We start from the raw sequence: 20,094 nt of genomic DNA on the forward strand, positions 1-20,094 counted from the left end.
TCCAATGGCCTCCACAGTCACCAGATCTCAGTCCAATAGAGCACCTTTGGGATGTGGTGGAACGGGAGATTCTCATCATGGATGTGCAGCCGACAAATCTGTATCAACTGTGTGATGTCATCATGTCAATATGGACCAAAGTCTCTGAGGAATGTTTCCAGCAATGTTTCTTTTTACTTTTGTTCCAAGCGGACGATATTCACCTCCTCTGTTTTCCTCACTGACTGATTATTTTCATGCCAACAGTTGCAGCAGAGTCTTCAGCAGAAAGCTGTGGGATGATCAGAGTGTTGTCAGTGAGAGCAGTGTTATAAGTGGAGTTATTTGATTATGACATAATTGGATTTGCTGCACAGAAAGTTTTTTCATTCGATCTGATGGATATCTTGAGAGAGGGCTGAGATGGAGCTGCTGTACAGACTGAATTTACTAGTTGTTTATAGACACAAAATTATTATTATTTTTTGATACTATGAGAGGACGCGAGGATTCAGGGTGGAGCTGAAGTGATGTATGGAAACAGCAACCATAACTGTGAAGGCATCTAGCAGCAAGGACTGCAGATTGCAACCAGCTGAAACTTCCCCACAGAGGTCGCTTCCTCTCCAAAACAAACAGACCAGGTGATTTAAACCAGTAAAAACACTGAATAAAGCAGTTTAATGTCACAAATCTGTGTTTTTTCAATGCAATTTGGCACGTTGCAGACAGGCCGCCAGCCAAGCACCTGCTAATATGTGCTCGCCTTTTTTCCTTAATTGCTTAAGATCCAGATGTTTAGAAGATTTAACTAGGAGCCAAATTATCCACAGAGGTCTCTTCCTCTCCAAAACAATTGGACCGTGTGATTAAAACCAGCGAAAACATGAATGACCCTATCTAGAGCCAGTGTTTAGTTTATCTATTCTGGACTACTGTAGAAATATGGTGGTGCAACATGGCGATCTCCATAGTCAAGGACCTATGTAGATATAAACGACTCATTCTAAGGTAACAAAAGCACAACAATTCTTATTTTTTTTATACACTAAAGAAAACAAACTTGTTAGATTGTATTCCATTCCTGCAAAGATATCCCCCTAAATTCAACACACTGGGCCTTTATGTTTGATTGGCCCGGACATCTGTGTCGTTGACAGGTGCTGATGTATTTACCTGTTGGTAAATGACAGATGGTCTTTTATGTAACCATCCAACACTTAAGTTCATATGAAGACTCCTCCAAAACAGTCTCAGCTGTGCATTGAGCTTAAAGGATAAGTATGACTTCCTGTCTATGTCTGTGACTGTTACACTATCATATCTGATCTCATAGAATAGTAAGAAATAGTAGTAAGAAGAGGTAAAATAATTGGTGTAAAACAGAAATAGATACAAATATAAAGATGAGAATTTAAATATCAACAGAAAAAAAACAACAGCAAAGAAAAGAAAACAAAAAAGAGAACAGAAAAAACTCTGTACATTGAATATTGTTGTTTACATGGATAAATATGGATGTGACTATCAGGTAGCATCCGGCATGATCTTTAGTTTACCTGAGTATGCCACAACCGAATTACAGGTGGAAAAGAGTCTTGTCTAAATGTGTATTTTATCTTCTCTATCTGTATAAATTGCATTAAATGTTTTAATATTAAAAATGACTACAGCCCTTAAAATCACATTAATTGTCTCTCAATCAACAAATTGATTAATGAAGTAATTGTTTCAGCTGTTTAATCTATAACTGAGCATCGTATTTTATAAACTCTTAACATGTTTTGTAGAGAAGAATCTTAATTTGTACAGTAACTAGTAACTAAGACAAATAAATGTAGTGAAGTCAGTACAATTTGTACTGAAGCACATTACTTGGATGAACATAGTTACTTTCAACCTTTGTAACTAAAGCTGTAATATCTGTAAAAATACAAACACATAGTTTGTTTTAAATAAACAAACAGGAAGAAATGCTGCATCTGCTGGGGACTATTTTCAGTGGTGGATTCAACCACATTTGGTGCTCTAGTGCAGTGGTGCCCAACTGGTGGGTCGCGGTCCAAAAGTGGGACGCAGGTCCATTCTAAATGGACCGCAAGTGACGTGTGTCAAGATTGTAAAAATACACTTTATTTTTGAAGTACAGTGAATTTACAGCACAGAGCTTTTATTTTGAAGTGCAGTTTCCTGCTGTAGATTGTGTGAATAACAGACAGCTGCTTAACAGAGACAGTAAACTAGTTCCACGACATGGTGAAACGCATGTATGACGCTGAATATATTAAACTGTGTGGACCTTGAGCTAATGACTAAGGAGAAATCTGGACCCTGAGGCTGAACCAGTTGGGAACCACTGGTCCACTGAGTATTTGTAGCTGCAGGACGGTGTATGTGGGACTGAGTCAAGATAGTGCGTGTGTTCAATGTAATGAACGAAGATGTCACCCAGCGACACAGTGAGGCTCACTGAGGCTCAAAGTCCAGACTGATGGAAGTTGATCCAAATCTGGGATCTGTGAGTTTAGCCTCATAAACTGAATGTTGGATGGACAGAGGATAAACTGGATACTGGCTTCTTAGATGGTCGTGAGGATGTAGGAAGTGAAAGCTGTCTCTAATCCATTTAACAATTTTGTTTTCAGGGCCGAGTTGTTCAGAAGTAATCTGATTGAATTTCAGCTGCAGAGGGGGAAAAAAAGCGTTCTAAAACCAGATTAGATCATGTAATGCAGTCCTAATTTTGATCTACATTAATCCTTCAGTTTGTGTTGTTCAAAACTTTTTTTGTAGGATTGGGATACACTTGATCCAGAAAATCTGATCTGAATGGAAGGCTGGATTCAGGGTGGATTCCAGGAACAAAATGTAATAAAACTTTCAAATTGTTAAAATATATATACATTTATTTATATCGTGCAAAAAAAGGATGTTGTCCCCATAAAAAAAAATCCTGAAAATAGCTGTCAAAATAAAACAAAAATTAGTTAGTAATTAGTTATAATCTCGAAGATCTTTCTTGTTCGCACCTATGGCGATGAGTGGTAAGTGTTGGCAAACTGCCTGTATAGTGATATGTAGATATAGAGCGCTGAATATCTGGATTTGGTAATGTTGAAAAGTTTGTATGTGGATCAATTTGATTCGATGCAATTTTGCTTTAAAAAAAAAGAACTCACTGATCCTGGACAGCAAAACATGGGACTTCCAAATCCAGATGATTTTGATCCAGATTCAATTTTTTTGACATCTGGGCCCTGATGTGTAGTGAGCATAAGAGACTGACAGGGCTGCTGGTGTGACTGTTGGGGTGGGTTATCCTCCAAATGCAGAGCTGGCTGATCGATCTCAAGAGCGAAGTGTTGTTTGATGAGACACTGAACCTCAAATTGGTCCCGATGGTCAGATGAGCACCTTCCATGGTAGTTAGCTGAGATTGGTGTGTCACTGAGTGTGTGAATGAGAGGAAAAATGTAAAGCAGCAGGGGGACAGATGGCTGCAGGATCCTACTTAAAGGGACAGTTCACCCAATAAACAAAAACACATAATTTTCCTCTTACCTACAGTGCTATTTATCTGTCTAGATAGTGTTGGAGATATCAGCCGATGTCTTTCCAATGAAATGGAACTAGATGGCACTCAGCTTGTTGTGCTCAAAGCGCCAAAAATTACATTTGAAAAACTCAACAGCAATGTCTCTTTCCAGAAATCATGGCCTTATTACTCTAGATAAGGCACAGACCTTGTTGTGAGCAAGCAACAACCTCCAAGGCTGACAAATGAAGCCAACACCAAAGTGCCACTGTAGTTCCTCTAATGGCCACGAGGCTGACTCCAGTAGCGAGTCGATCCCCAAAGACCCTCATGTAAACATGTTTACAGCCTGATACAAATAACAGTTTTGATCTCTATAGCTAATCTCAACATTTATGACAACTGTACGGAGGATGTGTTTTTATATACTCACCTGTTTACATTTTATTAAGGCTTAAAGTTACACATAATTACGGGCAGGTCCGTTTTAACTGACTGTCTGTGAGGCATCACTACAGCTCCACCCTCTCCTCCAAATACAGTCATTTCTGGCTTCAAAAACAACAAGATGGCAACAGCCAAAATGCCAACTTGAAGCTTCTCATCAAAAGTCCACAAAACAGTGGGTGATGTCACCGCAGCTAGCTAATATGCTTTTTCTTCTTTTGGACTATGAATGAATTGTATTTCATGTCTTCATCTGCTGGTGGGCCATCACAATAAGAGTATGCATGTATAATATGATGTTGATTCCACTACAGAAGAGACCTGATGATCACTAAACTTAGAAATGTTAGTTTCAGTTATCGGTCGAATGAGTTGTACGCATGTTGTAAATCCAATATCATGCATCCCCTCAGTCTATGGTTGTGACTACAGCCGCCAACCGTACCACCTTGCAGACGGAAGCGTGCATCTCAGGCCCCCAGGAAGTGTGCGGGGCTTTGAAGCCAATTTTCGTAGTGGCCAAACAGTGTAATTACAACGTCATGTGATGCCCTTCAGCCCAGATAGACTTTTTCTGTAGACTTACATGAGGAACAAAAATATGTCTGCAAATGAGTGGATACATTTTTTAAGCTCCAGAATCCCTGCAAAATGACTATCGAGATTTAATCCATTCAGTTCTGACGACAATTTAGGCATTTTATTCTCCATTCAAGTTAACCGATCCCTAAACCGCAAGTAGCTGGCTCAGTTGGTGGAAGTCTCGCGTGCTCCTCCTCTATGCGCCACACAGTGCGGAAGCAGTGCTGATCTTTTGGGTAATTTTATATGGGGCAGTTGAACCATTTTGGCTTCATGTGCCACTGAGCAAGTTTTATAGAAATATACAAGGCCCTGCCTCCAATGCTGTATCCAGGTCTCTTTATCCATCCATGGTGCATCTACTGCTAGCTCACTTAGGGCCCGTCCCAATACCCCCCCTTGTGCGTTCCCGTGAGGGGTAGTGGTGTCCCAATTCCTTTTCCATGTAGGGGTAGGGGGCGTAACAAGGGGTAGTGGGTATGAAACTAGCCCTTTAGAGCAAGGGATTTCTGATGCTGACTTGCCAGCGAGGGTTAGACGTCGCCATGGCTACCACCGAGCAAGAGATGTGGGAAAAAGTTCATACATAGCTAACATTACCGTCGTCAGGTTGGAAAAAGTTCATACATAGCTAACATTACCGTCGTCAGGTTGCTTGTTAGCTAGCTAGCTAGCTCTTACTATCTGGCGTCTGTCATTGTTAGATTTTTCACATTAGGATAACACGCCAGCTAGTATAACTATGCTGCCTCGTAATGTTATCTGGTTAGCTAGCTAGCAGAAGTCCTCTGTCGTCTGTCGTTCATCAAATGAAGCATGATGAATAATGCAAATGCGGTAGGATGAACTCAACTGGAGACTCCATTGTAGATGCCGGTTGGAAATGTAGATGACTCGCAGCTTCCTGTTTAAAATAGTTACGTATGCATGAACGTAACCGACGCAGTGACGTAGTGAGTGATGTCCCAATTCCTAGGGAAAGATTTCAACCCCTACCCCTCGTTGCTTCATTTCGAGGGCCAAGGGGTAGTGGGCAACGGCTAGGGGTAGGGCCAAGGGCTAAGGGGTAGTGGACAAGGGGGGGTATTGGGATTGGGCCTTAGTACCACTGAGCTAGCTAACGTTATAGCTCAGCTGAGGAGGACGCCAGTAATGTTCACATCTCTCATTGTCAGGAGCATGAACCTCTCTTCCATGAGTAGATGCACGCTTCCTTCTCTGCAGTGATACAGTTGGTGGGTGTAGCTTGGTAAAACGAAAATAGCTCCTACTGAAAGGTCTGTGGATTATCTTGAGTAACCAGGTCATAAATTCTGGAAAGACACATTGCTGTTGGGTTTTTCAGATATATTTTTTTGGTGTTTTGAGCACCACAGGCTGAGTGCCATCTCGTTCCATTATCCTGGAGAGAAGGCAGACATCTCTACAGCTGACTTCGACAACTCACACTAAAACAATCTAGATTTATAAATAGCACTACAGGTAAGAGGAGATACATGTATTTTTGATTTGAGGGTGAACTGTCCCTTTAAGGGCTTTTTAGCAGTTGCACGTCACAGTGACCCCCATGAGGTCTGACCCTGGTTTTTAGCCCAGGTTTTGGCTAACTGGACCAGAGCTCCCTCTCGGCCAAGCCGTTGTTTCTTGCTCAAGGCGGACATTTTTGTCAAAATCCTTCTCCAGAACAAGAGAAAGGTCCTGTGTGCAGAATGCTGAAGCACCTTTCCATTCAGAGTGAGTGAACAAGCTGGCTGCTTGACACACTGAACCAGGCTCAGCATCAAGAGTCATTTTGTGCCTCTAGATTAAACTGAGCTGCAGTTTTTGTCGACATTCATCTCCACAGCATCAGTCTGTGTTTTTCCTTCCTGTGTGTCACTTTAAGGAAGCTGCAGGATTGGAGGGATGCAGAAGGTGAGTCGGTCACTTCCCACCTCTGCAGCCTGGAGTGGATAATTTATGTCTGGTTATGTAATGGATGTCTGTGCCACTTGGCTGCCTTCTGCCGTGCTACTGGTAGCGCTGTAGTCTGAATGCGTCGGATCTGCTGGTACTCTACACTGCATACTGAGGCTCTGGGCAGGAGGGATTGTCCCAGCCTGAGTGATGGCCTTTACCTCCTTCTCTAACTCACTCTGTTATAGAGCTCTTTGTGTTTTAATGCCCTCTGTATAAACTCAGAGGGGGACAGTTTGGATCGTGTGACTGAGGTTGCTCAAAAGTCTCAACGGGGTCACTGGTGTTTTTAAGGTGCAGCAGCGGAAATGTTGGAGATGTGCTGTGCGGACATGCATATGTAAACATGTTCCCCATATGTGTGAAAATATTTGCAGTGGATGTGCAAATTTAAGTTCATGGGCTAGATTAATGTTTATTTATCTACTTAAGCATTTTCTAGATTTTCATCCCCATCTCTGTCATGTTGCATATTTATGCCACAAAATTACACACAGAGGTGAGACAAAGTCTGTGTTTAGCAAGTCAGAGGTAGTCGTCAAGTTCTGAAGTAGTTTTGCACCCTTTAGGCTCATTTATACTCCCTTTATGTATGAACATTGTAGCATCTGTTTCAAATGTAAACGTCACTGCCCTCATACTTTCATGCGTCCTCTATGATGGCAAAGATACAGCCGATATATGACCATAGAGGGCAGAGTCAAAAGTTTCAAACTTCTTTTCAAAATCCTTTTCACTCCTTTCCACCACTATTTCATTTCTTTGTCATTTCCTGCAGTCATATCTCGCTAGCACTACGCTTCACTGCCTCTATAATCTCAGGTGGCACTGCTCCATGTCATCTGTGTCTGTGAACGTTCAGAAAACATGCACAATTTAAGCAACAGTATCAAGCTGAGATGCTGTTAATGGGGAAGTACTTGTTTGAGGACACTGGGACTTGATCGTTTTATTATGACGGCATTTCACACAGGCCAATTTGGTGTGACGGACTGTTCCTACAGACTACAGTTGCAGTGATATATCGGCTTCAAGGTATATTGTGATATAAAAGTGTACGCCTATCATACTATGTACATTTGCCTATCTACGATATTGAAAAAAAATGCAAGTGGACGGAGAATCTCCCCTTTATTATAGTTATTTTCAAAGGGGAGACTTTTTGCACATACTTCCATTAACAAAATGGTTTCAAGTTTCAGTTATAGTAAGAAAACGTTTGTTCAACCAACAATAACCTTTCTGTTTTCATTCTGTTTTCAGTCATTCTAAATTCTGTAATACTGTGACACCATGAATCTATGATATTTTCTGAGACGGCTATCGTACCGTGAAAATCTCATACCATTGCACCTTACTATAGACAAAAGGGACATTCCTAGCTTGAAGTGTGGAGCAAGGAAAATTCATACAGAGTTACGCTGCTTTTTATACGTTTTATAATTTGCAATTTTGTTTTTGCACAACAATTTTCAGGCATTGAAATGAGCAATTTTATACGTTGTTACACACTTGTGACTACTAAGAATAAATCCACTGTCTTTATGTAAAGACAGAATTTTTTTTCCCCAAAACTACTTAGTGTTCAAAGACAATGCTTAGTTTCTTTAATACTTGTCAGGTCCTACTGATCCCAAATAGCTGGGAGAAATTAAAAATGCATACCAAACAAAAGCTCTGGTTTCAGGTGGTCTTTTCTTTGTATGTACATCGAGAGCAACAAAAAAATGAGTCAAATTCCTCGTATGTGCACACACCTGGCTCACAAAGCTGATTGATTCTACCTCCTCTCCTCAGGGAACATCATCGGCTCCGGGATCTTCATCTCTCCAAAGGGAGTCCTGGAGCACTCGGGCTCAGTGGGTCTGGCGTTGGTGGTTTGGGTACTGGGAGGCTGCATCGCTGCCTTGGGCTCCCTCTGCTACGCTGAACTGGGCGTCACCATCCCCAAATCTGGAGGAGACTACTCCTATGTCACGGAGATATTCGGTGGTCTGATGGGGTGAGTGAAGATACTCTGCTGCAGTGTAAAGTGGGGCGGTGTAGAGGACATAGAGTGTGTCAGTTTGGACTCTACTCAGGTCATTCACCCTGTTTTCTGTCTGCTCGATGAATGACGTTAACTCTCAGTTAGTAACCGTGCATTGTGGGAATGTTTGAGTGCACTACAGAAGATAAAGTGTGACACTTTTCACCAGACATTTGTTGAACACTTTGTTATACCGAACACACTATGTAGTGAAATGTAAAGTAGATGGTAATCGCTATCAGAGACGGTTCATGTGAACTGCCCACAGGTGTGCTTTTTATGACTTTGAAAGTTGTTACATATACTGAAATTTTGTTTAACTTCAAAGTCCAGGAAGAATTGCTTTATATGCCTCCACACCAGCGATAGCTGAGGCTGGAGGCTTTTGCTGTTTTTGGGTTGTCGGTGCGTCTGTGGGTCCGTACTTCTGTCCCATCCTTGTCAACACGACATCTCAAGAACGCCTCGAGGGAATTTCTTCAAATTTGGCACAAATGTCCATGTGAACGATGAACTGATTAGTTTTTGGTGGTCATAGTTCAAAGGGTCAAGGTCACTGTGACCTTGCCTGTCTTATTCTCATTAACGAGATATGTCAAGAAAACCCCAAGGGATATTCTTCAAATTTATCAAACATTCACTTGGACTTGAGGATGAACTGATTGAATTTTGGTGGTCAAAGGTCAAGGTCACTGTCACCTTGCTTCTGTCTCATTCTCGTGAAGGCAATACCTCAAGAACAGCTTGAGGGAATTTCTAAAATTTGGCACAAAAGTCCATTTGGAATAAACTGATTAGAATTTTGTGTGTCAGAGGTCAAAGGTCAAGGTCAGTGTGACCTCACAAATTATGTTTTTGGCCATAACTCAAGAATTCATATGCTAATTAAGACAAAACTTCACACAAATGTCTAACAGGATAAAAATAATGAAGTGATGACATTCTATATCCAAAAGGTCAAAGGTCAGCTTCACTGTGACATCACAATGTTCGGCATGAAACACTTTCCTGGCTGTTATTCAAGGTCATATCCCAGGAACAGAAGGGGAAATATTTGGTCAGATACTGATTTGGTGACTCTAATCTTGGGTGTCCACCTTGAAACTGTGCTGATTGTATAGATCTTCTGTGCTGCTGGGTGGAAGATGTTTTCACAGACATGAATATAAACTGTAACTGCAACTTCACTGGTCTGTGAAGGCATAAAACCTACTGGGGTAGCTTTTTGCCCATGGATCAATAACGTTTTTCTTATGCTGTATTAAGGCATCATAATTTATTTGGTGATTATATCTCACAATATGAATCTTAATCTTTCAAGTTATTAAATAAATGTAGTGCAGTAAAATAGAAATACTCAAGTAAAGTATAAGTACCTCAAAACTGTACTAGAATAAATGTACTTAGTTACTTTCTACCACTGCTTTTATACTACCCTCGGACAAAGCAATTCTAGCTACCTGGGTAAAAGTGGAAAACCCTTTAAAAGTATTTAAGAGAAGCAAATAACATTATAACGCTCCACTGAAAACAGGACACTACTATAAATATTATCACTTATAATCGTCGTAAATGTAACGTGTATTCATGTTTAATGCTGAATTATACAGCGTGCCGTACTTGGACACACCAGTCACTGAAGTCTTTCTCTTATTCAGGTTTCTGCTGTTGTGGAGCGCCGTCCTCATCATGTATCCGACCACGCTGGCCGTCATCGCCCTCACGTTCTCCAGCTACGTCCTGCAGCCCGTCTTCCCAAATTGTGTTCCTCCATACATGGCAACACGGATGCTGTCCGCCACATGTCTCTGTAAGTGTGATCTGTACCATCTGCACTGTATTGCCTATTTCTCATTTTAATGTTTTTCAGAAACATATTTCAGTGCAGGGCGGCACAGTGGTGCAGTGGTTAGCATTGTTGCCCCACAGCAACAGGGGGGTTTGCATGTTCTCCCCATGTCAGCGTGGGTTTTCTCTGGGTGCTCCAGCTTCCTCCCACAGTCTAAAGACATGCAGGTTAATTGGTGACTCTAAATTGTCCGTAGGTGTGAATGTGAGTGTGAATGGTTGTCTGTCTCTAGAGTCCCTTTTACACCGTCAGATTTTCCGCGAATGTTGGGCCGTTTTGCCGGCAAGCTGCGAGCGTTTAGACACACAGAGCTGGATCTGCGAGTTGATCCGAGGCGCCCAATTTTCTGCCTTGTAGGGTAGTCATTATTGGCGGAACCTTTTTAGTTTAAAAAGACTGAGGCGGCCCTCTGCAACAGGAAACAGCTGATAGCAGGAATAAGCGAGCAGCTAGTAGCAAGAGGGAAACACAAACCTGACAGACACTGTAAAGATGAGCAACTGGGGAGACAAGGAATTGCGCGCCCTCCTTGTCCTCGCAAACGAAGAGGCCATTAACCGTCAGATGACGGGGACGGTGAAGAACAGGCCGACTTACAAGAGAATCGCAGAAGGACTGACCAGCCGCGGCTTCCCTCCCACGTCACTGTTTACGTCACACGCTGAGCTACACATTTTGCTACTTTACAACAGTAGGCAGGCAGCATTTTGCTGCACTCCCCGATTTTGTTTTTATACTGCCAATGCTGAAAAAAGATTTTTATACTGCCAATGCTGAAAAAAGACTGATTGGGCTTTCCTGCAAATTTGCACAATTCCTACTACAAGATCCACTATATAGTTTTTCTGTGGGAAAAAAGGCCAAGGTTGCAGGAGCGTTTATTGGTTCATGTGATGCAGTGCATTCTGGTAGTTGTGGGTTTTCTACTTCTTGAGAAAAAGTGAATGCCACAGCCTTCTTCTGTTTTCTCTGGTCATGTAGCACCAATGTCACAAGTACTGTATTTGCGTCTTCCTTCTACAAAAACAGCCCAGTTTCATGAAAAGACCGACTATCTTTCCTGCAGTGAAATACTTCTTTAAATATAAATGCAATAATAGTATAAATAAGAAATAAAACAGGGCCGTTAATGAGGAGACACTCATTCAAGGGGAGGCTGCATGAGCAAAATGCAGATGTTAGGAGGACACAACAGCTGCTGCTCTATTTGTGATTCAGCTTGGCGCATGTTGCTGCTGACTGGCTCACAGTATACTTGCATCATTCATGAAGGATGACATATTGTCCGTGTTGTGGTTGCTGCGTTGCTGCTGGTGGATCCTGATCTTTCCTCTCTAATGCCGATCATAATCCAGCTCATCAATAAACTACAGGTCCATTCCTTTGTGTGTCAGAGGGGAAATGTCTCTTATGTAACTCCTGGCTGAAGGCTTTTAAAAACCTTTTTTAATGGCTGCAGTAAAAAATGCACAGCATCCCCCGAGGAGCGAGGAGGGGAGGGCTAGAAGACAGGATGAGGGAGAATGTTTGGTTTCTGTAGTTTGGAAAATAAAAGCTGGTTTTAGCTCATGAAGAAATTCAGAAACTGACAGGCCTGCTGTGTCTGGTTAGAGTTGGATGATAGCTGTTTGGATTTAATGATCAATTAATGACCTTAGTAGGGCTGACCATGATTAAGAATTTTCTTATAGTTGTATAGACCAACAGTCATCATTTAAGGTCATTAGTCGACTAGTCACCCGCATGTTTACGATATTAATTCAATTATTAAATGATATATTTTGGTGGTTTGAGTTGAAGGTGTGAGAAAGAATAGTATCAGTAACATTATTAACACTGTGCTACATTACAGAGAAATACAAAACCGTACTAATGAACCTTCATTAATATAGACCTATATTTTATCTACAAGTGCACGTCACACACTGAGCGAGCCGCCTGTTAATGATGCTGTGGGCTAATGGGCATGTAGCTACTTCCATGTTTCAGATGATACGTCATGTTTGTAGTCGACCAATGAAGATGAGTTTACATATCACCTTGGGTTCGTCCTTCACCTTCTCAAAATGATCCCACACTTTGGATTTCCTGCTCGACATGTTATTAACTAGCCTGTGGAATAACCGCAGGTACCAGCCCTGGAGATTAGGGGCCGTACACATGCTGCGTCTTTAACCGCCTGGAAAACTCGAGGTCGGGCTCTGGGTGCTACTCTTGTGCCTTTATTGTGCCAGCTTTCAGGAGCACGTTGGCGGTGGCAGGTTGCATATGTGGTTGTTAGGCAAAATTAACAAGCACCGTAGCCTGTTTACCTGAAATCCAGAGTGCAGAGCTGATCTTCTTACGGGAGCTGTTTATAAGTGTGTAGGCCTATCGTCTGTGGGACAGATGTAAAGCTCTGGGCAGCCCTGCACTAACATGATCAACTTTTACATATTTATCAGACTGAATATTTACAGAAGAAGGGAAAGATATCTGTCGGCTGTGATTGGTTTGACTCCTGTCTGACTGTCGACCGTGGCCACTTCCTGTGTCTGTCCTTTCAAAGGTTTATTTTGACAAGTTGCAGCTCCCTAATGGAGTTTCACTTTTTTTTTTTTTTTTTTGTGACTAAGCAACCAATGAAATCTATCCAACTAATGACCTTTCTGGTCGACTAGCGTTTGGTCAACCATTAGAGGGCAGCCCTAGACCTCAGAAAGGTGTGACAGTCAGTGTTTCAGACTGCGGCTGCAACTAATGATAATTTCCATTTTAAATGAATCTGCTCTTTACTGTTGCGATTAAATGTTTTGTCGATAGAATGTGAGGAAATAGTAAAACATGCCTTGTGTAGTTTCTCAGAGCCCAGGATGATCTCTTCAGTGGTATGTTTTATTGGACCAACAGTCCAAAAATCCCAAACTACTCTTCTCATTATCATGCATGACAATGAAAAGCACCAGTCTCTTAGATTTAAAGGCACACTATGCAGGATTTACCTTGAAAAACAATATATAGAGTAGACTCACACTAAAATAATCCCTGTCAATCATTATCGGCTCTGTATCTGCAGAAAACCTGCCCTCTGCCTGTATTTTGTTCAGGACGCTTTTGGCTGTCAGCCTTCGGGTAGAGGTGTGTTGCCCCCAGCCAATAGCAGCGCGAGGTCGTGACTCTACTGTATAAAAACATAGTGACCAGGGGTCCATTTATAAAACAATACATAGGATCTATATTAAAAATGGATGGATGGATGAAAGCCAAAATTGGCATGCACCAAAAACAATTTCTACAATCAGGCTCCACCTCACCATCTGCGTCACTAATTTCCTGTCTCCAAATGTTTGTAAGCGTAGGTCAAAGTGTCTCCATCAAGTCTGTTTTTGTAGATCACAGCTTTTGCGTGGAAAGTGACGTACGCCTCTTTGAGGCTTCGTTATGTGCTGACACAATGTCTGTAAATGAGACCTCAGGATACACCGCTGTCTTCGCCAGTCTCTGTTCTGTGGATTTGAGCTGCAGGTCAGTGTGTCTGTTTGATAGAGGGCCACACATGCACACACAGAGCAGATAAGCAGGGTACAGGGTACAAAGTCTAGCAATGCAGCAGCTTCCTGCAGGTTGTGCAGAGGTGTTTATTTGTGCTTTAGAACTTAACTGCCGTGAAACAATCAAATTTTTTTTTTACATTTCTCATTCTCTCTTTTGTTCTGGTTAATGCTGCTCCATCTCACCATTCACTCTCTAGTTCACTTTACCATCGCTGCTTTCTCACGGTGCATGCCCACGGTGTGCGACTGCATGCAACCAGGAATTTGCTCCCATTCATTGCGTATTGGAAGCGCCTGATTTTCTGCACAAAGCGCGCTGGGATACCTGCGATGCAGACCAAGGTAGCAGCATGACGAGAGGGTGGGACAATTTGAAAAATACAGACGGTGCTCACATCAAGACAGCCAATTCAGCTGCAGCCAGAAGCAACCAGCAGTGCAGGGCAGATGCGATTTTAGGTGAATAGGTTGCAGGGCTGCACCGCAAGTTTCATTGGGCCGAGGAGGAGTGGCTAAGTCTGATATTGTGTTTACAAATAGTAAGCAATAAATCCTGCATAGTGTGCCTTTAAGAAGCATGACACCAGCAAATGTTTTTGCTTAAGAAAAAAGAGCCCAGTCTTCAGAAGAACCAGAAGAAAGTGTTCATCGCTGCTTTTCCTGTTGGGATAGTGACACAAAAAGCAGTTGTTTCTTACCGAGACATCGCTGTTTTCCCAGCCAAGACTCTGCCCCCAAAACTGGATATTTAAAGCCCAAACGTGATCTTTTCCCACCATAACTTAGTGTTTTTTGTACCTTAACATCACGACACATCAACCAGTGTTGGCAAAACATAAAGTTTCAATGCATCCACTACATAACGTGCAATCTGTAGTCTGCAGAAACATACAATGACATCATTTTTCTCTGGCGACTGAGTTTACTAAAACCATTATTTGATGATCAGAATTGTTACCAACTAATTTTCAGTTCATTGACTCATCAATTAATTGACAAATTGTTGCAGCTCCATTTCAGATTCAATGATCCAACAAGCGCCTGACATATGCTGGTGCTTTGTACAAGATGTACAGTAGGATTTGAACAGATAGCAAAGGGCTCAAAGGTGACAGACTATTCGTTGCATGTTAATATTTAGTGGAAGCTTTTAATATAAAAAGGAAAAAGTAGATGATTGCATTACCGTCAGCAAAACCTGAAGTAACTGCAGATGTCGAGAGTATCCCGCTGAGTTTTAGGGGACGTGAAAGCAGCAGAGAGCTTCTTCACTCCTCAAAAATTTAAATGTTCCCATCAAAAATTGATCGTGTAAAAAAAAGAAATGCTGCATGAGGACTTTAAGGACTGCCAGTGCGAGAAGTGGCAGGACAGGCCAAGCAAGACTTCATTCAGGACCTCCGTGTTGCACAGCCCTGAGCTGACTTCACATTTGTGGACCTGTCAGTGCTGCCTAATTGCTTGGTGTCTTGCCTGAGAGTACCTGCACTGAACACCATTAATCCACACGGCCTCTTTGTCTTATCAATGAGTAAATAACGTCTGGCTTGAAATCCCGTCTGCGGGGTGAAACGGCGGGGCTTCAGCGTGTGATTCCTCGCCTCTGACGCCATCATTCACACTTGTTTTTGGAGCTGGATGCTGAAACGTGAGCTCTGCCCGGCCTCCTCGGAGTGGTGGGGGGCCACGTTTTGTTTGCTCTTCGCAACGGAAGTGGTTTGTTTTGTGGGGCTGACAGCTCGTCTTTGTGCCGGGGAGCGGGGCCACCATGAGAGAGAGCGGGGCAAAGCCGGTGACAATGATGGACGAGGTGAAACAATCATGCCCTCCCTCGCTCGCCCGTTTCCCACATTCCTGCCTCCCATGGCAACTGGCTGCTGCCGCCCACCGCCGGCAAGAGCACCAGCAACGCTTCGCCAGTGTGGTGACTGTACTGCTGCTGATGTATTTAAAGGAGCACTCCACCAACTGTAGCGTGTCAAAGTCAATTTTCTTGTCCAGGCCAAGTTTTGGGCTGGTCTGCATGAACTTTGCAAGTATGATGACATAACCTTCATGATGTCATACTGTTGTGATGTCATCAGGGTTACCTCAGCTTGGGCTTGGAGACAAACATAGTAATAAATAAACACAAATTTATAACAGAAATTTCCAAACTGGAGGCATGGAGGTTGGAAGATGTTGGCGTTTACCAGAGTCTAATGAGAAGATGATGCTGAGTGGCATTATGGGAAATGTAGGATCTATGTAAAAGTAAATATCTTGCAAAATGCGAAAGCTTGAGGAATAGATACAGCCAGTATTTATGGCAACACCCCAAAATTTCCCATCCTTTTACACAGAGGGAGAAAACCATGCTGAAGGGTTGCTGTGTGGCTTTCTGAATGTCAAATATACTTAAATTAAACAATATGTTTTGAACCCGGGCCCAATCCAGACTGAAATAACTCAACGACTTTTTGATGGACTGTATTGGCTGTGTTCCTGTTTTCTGCTCAGTGCTGCTGACCTGGGTGAACTGCTCCAGTGTTCGTATGGCCACCAGGATCCAGGACGTCTTCACGGTGGGGAAGCTGATGGCTCTGGGCCTCATTATCGTGGTCGGCCTGGTCCAGATCTGCAATGGTAACGTCCTCAGAGTTCAGGCTCAAGCTTCACTGTTCCTTGAAGTGAATAAAGAAACCACTCATTCATGTGATTTATGTTGCAGGGAACTACGAGGCGCTGACTCCTCAGGTGGCCTTCTCCCTCGACAGGACGCCGTCGGTGGGTCAGATCGCTCTGGCCTTCCTGCAGGCCTCCTTCGCCTTCAGCGGATGGAACTTCCTCAACTACGTCACGGAGGAAGTGGTTGAACCCAGACGGTGAATATTTAAGCTTCTCATCATCATCCAGTGCTGCAAATGTTCAGCTTTCATCTCAGCTTGTTTCTTTGTTTGCTTGTTCAGATTGTTGGCGACATTTTGGGCTTTTACAGCGCCAGTTAAATCTAAGTGCTGTGTTAGCACAACATAATCACTGAATGCCCATAATACTAAGCTTCGAATCTGAGACACCATCACTCTATTTTAGCAAATTTCCCTTGCCCCCTCAATTTTATTGAAAAAACCCTTAAAACATTATTAAATGCATCTCAGTTTTTCAGAGAATGAAACCCTGGAGTATTAACAATTCTTGTGTATTAACTTTAGTAAAGGGAATCTGGTGCATAATCATTGGCTCATTTGCATTTTCGCCCCAGTGTACTTTTCACATTTATAACCAAGAGTTACAAAAGAGAACCAGGTGTACTGCTCATGACTTCCTGCAGCAGGAAAAGTAATTAGTAATCAGAGAGATTTGTGTCAGCTGGTATTTTCCGCTCACACCGGCTGTGTGCTGCTGACACTTTCTCCTTTTTATGATTGTGTTAATCCAACTTTCATGCATGTTTGATTGCTTTATTTTTTTTGGTTTTGACTGTATCATCTGTGCATGGTGTGTGACCTCGGTCAGGAATCTACCTCGTGCCATCTACATCTCCATACCATTGGTGACCTTTGTGTACACGCTCACCAACATCGCCTACTTCTCCTCCATGTCGCCCGAGGAGCTGCTGTCATCCAATGCTGTGGCTGTAGTGAGTAACGTGGCTGAATGACGATCAGTGGCAGCATGGTCACAATCATGATTTATCTTTGATGAATTTAGGTCAAAATGCAAAGTGAGCAAACAGAAGAAAATCTAAATCAAATCAATGTTAGGAGTGACCACCCTTTGCCTTCAAAGCAGCATCAATTCTTCTAGGTACACTTGCACAAAGTGAGGGATTTTGTAGGATCACATTCAGGTGTATGATTAACCAATTATACCAAACAGGTGCTAATGATCATCAATTTCATATGTAGGTTGAAACACAGTCGTTCACTGAAACAGAAACAGCTGTGTAGGAGGCTTAAAACTGGGTGAAGAACAGCCAAACTCTGCTACCAAGGTGAGGTTGTGGAAGGCAGTTTCATGTCACAGGTGATACACCATGACAAGACTGAGCACAGCAAGAAGACAGAGGGAAGTTATACTGCATCAGCAGGTTCCAACCACCACAGAGCCCTGATCTCAACACCATCCTTTTTGGGATGACATGAAGAGACAGAAGGATTTGAGGCAGCCTACAGCCACAGAAGGTCTGTGGTTAGGTCTCCAAGATGTTTGGAACAACCAACCTGCCGAGTTCCTTCAGAAACTGAGTGCAAGTATACAGAGAAGAACTGATGCTGTTTCAAAGGCAAAGGGTGGTCACACCAAATATTGATTTGATGTAGATTTTTTCTCTGTTTGCTCACTTTGCATTTTCTAAATTGATAAAAATAAACAATTACATTTTATATTTTTGAAAGTTTTCTTGCTTTGCAGCATTTTCTCAGAGTTCAGTGTCTTGACACTTCATAGCCGTCCCTCAACACCAGTGTGGCTAAAAGCATGCAGTTTTAAAACTAGACACTAAACAAGAGAGAAAAACACGACCCGTCATGTTGTGGTGTTAATCAGTCCTGTACACATCAGTGATTCTGTCTGTCGTTCTGCCGCTCAGACATTCGGAGAGAAGCTGCTGGGAATGTTCTCCGTCATCATGCCGATCTCCGTGGCTCTGTCCACCTTCGGGGGAATCAACGGCTACCTGTTCACCTCCTCCAGGTGAGGCCTGCTGGTCCGCCTGCTCCTTTATGCTCCTACACTGCTTTGACATGGCTGCTGATCAGCCTCCTGATGTTTGTCCCTGCAGGTTGTGTTTCTCCGGAGCCAGAGAGGGTCACCTGCCCAGCCTGCTGGCCATGATCCATTATAAGAACTGCACACCCATCCCTGCCCTGCTGGTCTGCGTACGTACAACCTCACATCAATGATACACTGATCTCAGCTGTTTTGCTTCTGCTAGATGATGCATCTCTCTATTAACACTTTTTTTTTATCTTGTCTCTCTTGTTCATGTACGTAAGGGTTGATTTGACTGTCACAAAGATATTTAAAAAAAACGTACTAATAGAAATTTGGAGGACAGACTTGCTATTGGTGAAGAAAAAGTTGGTTTCATTTCCTCCTGACACCCTGCGTCCTCATATGAGGACATCACATTTTGGGTTTACTTAACCTTATACTTCATACTCAGGGGTGGAAGTAACGAATTACAAATACTCACGTTACTGTAATTAAGTAGATTTTTTGGGTACTTGTACTTTTATGAGTATTTTTTTCAAGTGTGTAATTTTACTCATACTTGAGTACAATTTACACCATGTAATCTACTTTGCTACTTTTAAAATCATAAGTCGCTACTGAGTATGCCCACAATTTGAATTAATATTCAAACCTTTCATCTGCATCTTTGTAGCCAATAAGGCTGTCCGATCACCACTGCGCCAATTAATCTATGACAGTCATTTAATACTCACAGGCCTACATTCAGCAGGCCTATATTTTGTGCTAGAGTGACGCTATGTTATATGAAACATTAACCATGAAAATTAACCATGTCATGTTAGCTTGTCGGTAAGGGGCGGTAAATAGTGCGCCAAATTCAGGCTAACGTTTAGCATGGACAACAGGGCACAAGCAAGGGGTCCCTTGTTCTCTTACTTCAAGATACCTGAATGAAAATGTTTTCGTATGATAAGCGTGACCCCTTTACAGACACATCCACTTCACTGTAATCCCTTGCAGTTTTGTGCAAAACCCACGCGGTTATTTTGCGTGCGGTATTTATGTAATTTCGCTTATTCTATTTTATTATTCCTGCATATTGGGTTCCTTAAACAGTATTACAGTTGGATAAATTGGGGCTGACTGGAAAGCTGTGACTCTTGTGGAGTCAGTGAGCCCCTTGTATTCATGTGTGTGCCATGTGTTTACACTCTTGCCTCATATTAGTCATATCATTGCAGTAATTTCACTGTATAAGGTGAGCTGTTTTTGATATTTTATACAGGTGAATCGAATCGAATGCCTGCTATTGACGACACAATAAAACATCAATCAGTTAAAAGTAATTAATACTCTGAGTAGTTTTTGAGAAGAGTACTTTGTACTTTTACTTAAAGGGGCAATAAGCGAAATCGTTTCACCGCTAGGTTCGCTGTTGTGCACTGCCTGTAGAGCAAAACAAAGTGTGTCATGAGCCACTCCTCCCTCTACCTCTGCTCTCCAACAC

The 20,094-nt window shown here is 42.4% G+C and overlaps 1 protein-coding gene across 1 annotated transcript in view; it reads left to right on the plus strand.

The window, feature by feature from the left end:
* slc7a10b (solute carrier family 7 member 10b) overlaps nt 1–20,094 on the plus strand; it is a 40,749-nt gene that overhangs the window by 4,302 nt on the left and 16,353 nt on the right. Inside the window, exons 2-8 of the mRNA XM_050072492.1 lie at nt 8,297–8,501; nt 10,187–10,338; nt 16,410–16,535; nt 16,621–16,774; nt 17,406–17,529; nt 18,481–18,584; nt 18,673–18,769. Of these exons, the coding sequence (XP_049928449.1) occupies nt 8,297–8,501; nt 10,187–10,338; nt 16,410–16,535; nt 16,621–16,774; nt 17,406–17,529; nt 18,481–18,584; nt 18,673–18,769 (962 nt within the window). The remainder of the gene's footprint in view (nt 1–8,296; nt 8,502–10,186; nt 10,339–16,409; nt 16,536–16,620; nt 16,775–17,405; nt 17,530–18,480; nt 18,585–18,672; nt 18,770–20,094) is intronic.

This window comes from Epinephelus moara, chromosome 20 (genome assembly GCF_006386435.1).
Source record: "Epinephelus moara isolate mb chromosome 20, YSFRI_EMoa_1.0, whole genome shotgun sequence".
Lineage (NCBI taxonomy): Eukaryota > Metazoa > Chordata > Actinopteri > Perciformes > Serranidae > Epinephelus > Epinephelus moara.